Here is a 7,500-nt window from a genome sequence, read left to right as displayed (position 1 = left end):
TGAGCCGGAGCGCGGTCGCCACACGCAGCAGATTAATGAGCTCAATAAAACACAGATATACATAAAGTCCCGGGTGTTAAACTGTCCTGCAGAGTCGTGGGGGTTTCACGTTCCTGCTCCATGTCTCACACTGACCTTTGAACTGTCTGATCTGACCTGAAGGAGACCAGAGGCCAATCTACAACCACGTCTAGTCGCTCCTCATTCAATCGTCACTATTTGTGCAAAGTCGACAAAAAGACGACCTGGACGAATGTTAAGGAACTGTACCAGAGCCAGTTCGTGTCCCGGAGGCAGAAACACACTCGACGTAAGTAAGTAGCATCGACGAGCACGTGAATCTACGAGCCGATCTGAAACCACTTCTTTGAAAAAGTTTCACGCAGATAAAACTGCAATTTTATTTTCCCCAGAATCAAATTCCTCCTGGTGGACACGACGTGTCTGACCGGTGAGTTTACTGTCGGCTCGTCAAGGCTCGTCAGAGTTGGACCTGACGGGCCACCGTACACCTTCCTACGTGCCGTGTGAAGGGACGGAGGGGGACGACAGACCGTCAGTTGGTCGTAATACGAAACGTCACCACTAGATGTCGCTAAGTCCCACACACGTCGGTACTTACAGATATTTCTTGTTTTCGTAGACGTCGTGCAGCTTGAGGACGTGGGGATGTTCGATGAGTTTGAGGATGGCGATCTCTCGCTCCACCTGGAGACAAAGGAAAAGACAGAATGTGTCTGATAAACACGCCTGATTGTTTTCATCAAGATCCACGAAATGATTCCCTGTGAAGTCAGAGAAAATCTCAGAAAGCGTCCCAGTGCTAAAGAAAGAGATTTAAAAAAAACAGCTGGATCAAAATGTGATGAATTCTTTCTCAGTCCACGTTTCACTGCACTGGGAATGTGTCCAGGAGGTTTGTATCCTGTTAACAGACAAACGGGCGGAGGTGTAACTTGCTCGTGGGAGGTGACAAACGCAGGCCACGCCCACCAACACCTGAGGAACCTGAGGTACAGTAAGAGCTGAACCGTGGATGTGGAGAATATGATAAATCACAGATATGAACGTACTGGGAGTGAAGCATCGTCCACACCCGCAGATCAACTACTGTCTCCACCACAGCAGCAACTTCATCAATAATCAATATCAGTTTGTTGAAAACGCCGGAGGATCGATGAGGGAGAGTGAGCGACTGTCGACTCGGTGCAGATCTAAACCACAGGTAGTGAAACTAATCTTTTTCTGTTACGTCCTATTGATCTTAGATCTTTGAGATGTTGGACACGAAGACGTCCTCAGTCATCTGTCAATCAACGCTGCTTTTGACCTCATGACTCTTTTCCTGAGTCGACAAACAGACCGGGAGTCCGAGTCGTCCTCTGGCGAAGACACCATCAGACGTCCGACAGGGACGCAGATCATAATGATCCGTGTTCTCCCTACATGCAGTATCTCATTCCCAGGTGTCACATTAGAGACTCGTATCTGAGATGGACGCAGGTGCAGCTCATACTTCTGCTATCAGATCTAATAACCCTCACACACACACACGCACACACACACACACACACATACACAAATAGAAAAGGACAATTTATTTCAACCTTCATTTGCACATCCATTTTCCCGTTTTGCACTCTCATAAGCTAGTTTTTATAGTTATAGTTTGATATTTAATTTAATTTTGTATTTTTATTTTATGTAGGATTTGATTGATGTCTGACTGAATTTCCCTCGGGATAAATAAAGCATCTACTACACTCTACTAAACACACACACGCACACACACACACGGTAGCATGGCAGAGGCTAATTAAACACATGTACAAGGTAAACAGTATGTGAGCATCGACACCGACAGTCATTAAACTCCATTATGACCCATTAAGCTTTTTTAATGTGCAGTAATAAAAGAGTGAGGGGGTGTGGAGGGGGCGGGGCGTCATTACAGACGCATTAACGTTTAAAGCTTTTGTCATGAGTGTCCTTGATGAATCCATGTAACGCGACTTCCTGAACGCGTCGGCTCGACATCAGGAATCACGACGGTTTCTACTTCCTGACAGGTGATGTCACAGGAAGTGCTGAGCGGCGATGATTCGCGGCCCTGTGTGAAGACGAACAGCTGCTGACCCGCCGGCCGTGTGGACGCTGACTCGGGCCTCATGGCTCCTGACGACCTGCGTTCAGGGCGAGTCAGTTCGGAGACTCCGCCTCCGAGAACCTGACTGACGGACGGGTTCAGTGAGAAACTCGACAGTAACGACACAGACACACGGAGTCAGATCGCAAACATCTGGACACAAAAACACATTCAGGCAACAAATTTGAGCATCAAACACTCGCTGACTTTAGCTTGAGCTTGATCCTTTTATGGAGGTTTTGAGCTGGGGTCAGTGACCTATGACCTATGACCCTAAAACCCATAGAAACGTTTTAAACCAAGCTACATGTAAACATCTGTCTTTATCTTCTGTCTGATCTCCATGTGCGTTATTACTTCCTGGTTACTGCACACACACCTGTGTTTCAGTTGATCAGGTTCATGTCTGTTTATTACAGATTATATATCTTTTTATTCTGGCAGACGAACTTTACTCAGCCTGAGGATTTTGCCTGAATGAACTTCAGGAGTTCGAGAGGCGTCAGACGGTCGTTAATCTTTTTGATGCCGATGATTCGACCCGAGCGTTTTGAGCTGATCCAGGCGGCGGCAGTTCTCCAGCTATGACTCACCGGACTCATCGAAGGTGACTTTCACTTCTGGAACCAGGGAAAGCCAAATATTCCCCCTCCTGCTCCCCGACTCTATTGGCCGAGAGTCAAGACGGTATAAAAACTTTTTTTATTGCGTCATCAGAGAACGCACTCAAGAACCTCAGAACTCCGGCGGCGGGAGGAAGGGGAGCGACCAGCGTTTGGCCCGAGGCCGGTGTTTCACTTACAACCTGCTGATGCCAGTTTCCTGACTCTCTCTCCCTCCTCCGCTCTGCGGCTCCTCTTAATGAACGATGAGGATTGACTCGGGCAACGGCGCCTTCGCTTCCAAATCCCTATTTAATTGAAACACGATGCGGAGCTGAGGGGCACCAGGGCTGATCAAATGGAACATCCGTCCCGCTAATGAAACCGGCATCTGTTGCTATGACGTCCGGGCGTTCCTGGAAGAGAGGCGGAGGAAGAGGCGGAGGAAGAGGAGGAGGAGGAGGAGGAGGAGGAGAGCCCGGCCGCTCCGCTCGCCAATCACAGGGGGCGGGGGCGTAGCAATCACACGACCGAAACAGAACAAGCGGGAGTTTTATGAAGCAACAAGAATCCACTCAGAGGAAACGACAAGAAGGAAGAGGAAGCCTCTGTGACGGAGTGATGGAATACAGGAGAGAGGAGGGAAGAGACGTTAAAGGAAAGAAGAGGACAGTTAGCCGCTCATGCTAACAGCCAGTTAGCAGCTCATGCTAACAGCCGTAGCTTCCCTCTGCTTATGCTAACAACCGGAGCTTACCCCGGGCTGTTAGCCACTCATGCTAACTGGCTGTTAGAAGCTCATGCTAACAGCCAGTTAGCAGCTCATGCTAACAGCAAGAGCTTATTTTCTCCGTCTGTTAGCCACTCATGCTAACAGCCGTAGCTTCCCTCCGCTCATGCTAACAACCGAAGCTTCCCTTTGTATGTTAGCCGCCCATGCTAACAGCAATAGCTTCTTCTCTCCATCTGTTAGCCACTCATGCTAACAGCCTTAGCTACCCTTTGGCAGTCAGCCGCTCATGCTAACGCATGTGCTTCTTCTAATGAAGCGCTCCATTACCCCTGAACGGTGCTGATCTCTGGAGAGATGTTGTAAATGTCACACACACACACACACACACACACACACACACACACACACTCTCTCTCTCTCTCTCTGAGTCACTGGAATCTGTCGCTCTGAACGTGGGACTCGTCCAGCTGTTAGTGGGTGAACGGTGATGACGAGACGAACCCTTCGTCTCACAAACACCTGGACTTCTACCTGCTGCTTCCTGCTGAGGGAAACTGAGGCTCAGGACGAACGAGCTTTGTACACGTCACACAAATATTTAGCTTAAATTTCAAATATTTCAGCTTAAGAGAAGCGAATGATGTGAATAATGTGAAAACACAAAACTTGCGTTGTGCGTTTGTATGTAATCTCATCACGTGAAAGATTTGCGTCGCGTTTGGTGTGAACATCCTTAACAGACTTGTTTCGTCCTCACACTGAACACACACACACACACACACACACACACACACACACACACACACTGTCCTGCGAACCCAAAGACTCACTACAGCAGCTGATGTGGATTCATCCGCCGCTGAAGATAGTCCAGCAGCATTTCCTTCTGTTAAAGAGACACTTGGTCTGAGCGAGGGCGTCAGACCGTCTCGTCGTCTTTAGTCTCATTATGAGATTAACTGACAACAATGAAATAGTAAAAAACATCCAAACTAATCCGCTAAGAAATTTTCTGCCTGAAGGACCTTCAGGAAAATAAGATGATCTCATTTCACGGGTTTTTATCCTTGAATAAAAAACTAAAACACACAAAACAACAGAAAATAAGGAGCTCATTTAATATCTAGAATGAACCGTCTTACCTTCATGAGAACAGACTCGCTGAGCTTTTCTCTGTTCACGATCTTCACGGCGACTTTCTGACACGTGACGCAGTGGATGCCGAGCTTCACCAGACCTGGGACACAAAAACGTGACATTAAACTCACACAGAGTCGAAACAGGAGGAAACTCAGGAGGAGACATTGGATCTGAGTTATTCAAACTTTAATCGAGGCGACGCACGAACCCGTCAATACCAAGGTTGAGTTTTCCTGAGATTGGATCTGGGAAGACGACGTCACCTCGTGACTCCAGATCCCGTCTCCCCGTCCCATGAGGAGGAACAATTAATATGAAAGTAGAACATGGACACGAGGCCCGACGGTCCTGAGATGAAACAACTGAGCCAACGAAACCACGAAGATCATAAAAACCACAAACTCCACTGGGAAGAAGAAGGATCCGCCATGTTCCTGTGGACGAAGCTCTAAATGTCAACGTGCTGCAGCTTCATCTCATCACAGCCTCGGCGTCTCCGTCCGTCTCCATCAAAGCTCCGGTCACTTTGTTGTGAAATGCCACTGCGCATATTGGCCCTCTTCATTAGCTCACGCTGCATCTGTGGAGATGTCACAGTGACACCAACCAGTGTGTCGCCGTCTGAAAAGGTGAATTTCCCGCGAGCAGAGGAAACGAGCAGAGACGGGGCGTTTGGGTCAAAATGGCCGACCGGGGGCTCTTTCATGTCCCCGAAGATCCTCCAGGGGGCGGCGACGCTCGCCAGGTCTGATTGATGCTGCTCATCACAACAGAGGGCGGAGAGAGCGAGACACGTTCACCTGGACGTGAGGAATCAGAGAGTGGAAGAAGAAGAAGAAGAAGAAGAAGAAGACAGTGGAAACCTACAGGTGGTGGCGAGTTCAGAGCCAGAAGGCGACTGAGCAGGAAACCAGTGAGAAGTTAAAGGTGCAGACTGAAGATTATTTTCTTCTTCTCTAAATGATCATTTCAGTCAGATCTTTTTCTCGGGAGTTAACGGACCTCAATATATAATAATTCAACAGATGATTATGACTCCCTGCAGGCCAAGCCCGGTACTGTTTGTACAAAGTAACTCGATAACACATCTCATCCTCTCCTTACGCCGAGTTCACACTGGACGAGCTTACGTCTGATTTTGCGCTCGCCGCAAATCGCCACTCGATCGATACGTGTGAACTACCAACGACGTGGTCAGAGTGACTCGTGAAAGTGACAAACAATCCTTGTTTTTCCTGCGTCACTTTGTGTGTTTTCGTGAGAGACATTTCTCCTGGTGAAGGATCGTGTGGTGTGTGACGCAGACGCATGTTCCAGCTCCGTGGAAAAAATATACAGACAAAAATCACCTCTGTGATTTAATATCGCCTCTCGTACTGTAATAACTCCGCTGCAGCTAAATGTGAACGCTTACGTCCACTATGAAAATCATCAAAGCTCTTTATGTCTGACATTTGTCATCGCGCGTCTCCGTTATCAGAATCATTATCAGCTCAGAACCATTTACTAAAGTCATAATCTGACATTTTCACACGGAGGAGCGTCGGTGTGCATTCTCCCCCCGACATCGATTCGACTAACTCGGCCTTTTACATGCGTCGTCTGAATCCCGTTCGGCCCCGTTGCATTATGGGTCTGAAGACGATAACAGAACAATAACGACCACGAAAAGACATTAAAGGGAAGACGGACGTGGATCCTGACACATAAAGAGCGAAGTTGCGTTCGCTTCTTTGGTTTGATATGAAATATAAAAGACATTTATTCAATTGTTTTATTGCTGCTTTGCACCAAATATGTTTGTTTTTTCTCATCTTCTGATGGATTCTTTTATTTTATTGGGAGTAATGAAGGACTATATTAACATGTTATTAGTCACCATGGTAACAGGAGATGAGGCGTCCTGGGATGTGGACACGAATTCTGCTCTTTTTATTCTTATTTATCCTCTTCTGAAATAAAAGTGAGCAACCAACTAAAACAACCAACAGCAACAAAGACAGTAGACGAAGAAGATGGCCGACATCAGTGAAGATGTCTTCACACTGTCCTAAGTATCTATATATACATTATATATATATTTAACTGTAACATTGATTATCTGCTGCCTCTGGTTTTACCCACGAGGCCGAGGGGCGACGCTCTCTCACCGTGACGACGAGGCCGCCGCCCACTGAGGCTAATGAGATCGCAAGAGACACAAATGGGCCTGACGTTGATTTCATAGTCTGAATTAAGCATCGCATCGCTCTGCTCCGGTCCAGTGAAGAGTCGGTGGGTCTGAAACGATCAGGGTCTCGATGGACGAGCAGCGAGCTGCGGCGCCCGGGAGGGAACACGCGACCGCACGTTGCTCCACAGGATCATGTTAAAAAACACCAGGGGTCGTTACATCAGTTGTCATGACGACCGGTTGACTCTTACGGCCCAGTTCTGTGTGTGAACTGCTGTTGACAACCGACGTCACAATGTTACAGTCGTGTGTTTTGAGTAAATACAACAACAACAAATAATCTGTAAAATGAAATCATAAAAAAAAAACTGAATCAAAAATAATTTTCAGGGCAACATTAGTGTTGTGCCACTGAAGGTGAGATTCTGGGAACGGAAGCAAAAAGCATTTTCCAAGAATTCATTGATCAGGTGCGACGATCCGATATCGTTCTGAGACCAACGTCGTTCCCACGAGCTGCTGGACGGCGTCCGGAAAACCCAACGTGTGAAGGTGGAACGATGAGGGGACGGCAGAGCGGGTCGGCCACTAATTAGAAGGTCGGTGGTTCGACCCCTGTCGTCCTTGGACAAGAAGCTGAACGGCAGATTGACCCGGATGATGTACGAGAGTGTGTGTGTGTGTGTGTGTGTGTAAATCACTGTGA

At 47.6% G+C, this 7,500-nt stretch overlaps 1 protein-coding gene across 12 annotated transcripts in view; it reads right to left on the bottom strand.

Moving 5' to 3' along the window:
* Positions 1-7,500, bottom strand: part of LOC118302082 (serine/threonine-protein kinase BRSK2-like) — a 70,584-nt gene that overhangs the window by 30,736 nt on the left and 32,348 nt on the right. For 11 of the 12 annotated variants that reach the window (XM_035627926.2, XM_035627931.2, XM_035627933.2 and 8 more), the window contains exons 2-3: positions 4,624-4,718; positions 623-708 (exon numbers count right to left, since the gene is read on the bottom strand). In XM_035627926.2, the coding sequence (XP_035483819.2) occupies positions 623-708; positions 4,624-4,718 (181 nt within the window). Of the gene's footprint in view, positions 1-622; positions 709-4,623; positions 4,719-4,829; positions 5,284-7,500 lie in introns of those variants that run through there. The other variant, XM_047331625.1, reaches the window with a different exon arrangement.

Source organism: Scophthalmus maximus, chromosome 4 (assembly GCF_022379125.1).
Source record: "Scophthalmus maximus strain ysfricsl-2021 chromosome 4, ASM2237912v1, whole genome shotgun sequence".
Lineage (NCBI taxonomy): Eukaryota > Metazoa > Chordata > Actinopteri > Pleuronectiformes > Scophthalmidae > Scophthalmus > Scophthalmus maximus.
The sequence above is the reverse complement of the archived record's forward strand: the minus strand, read 5'-3'. Positions and strand labels throughout refer to the sequence as shown.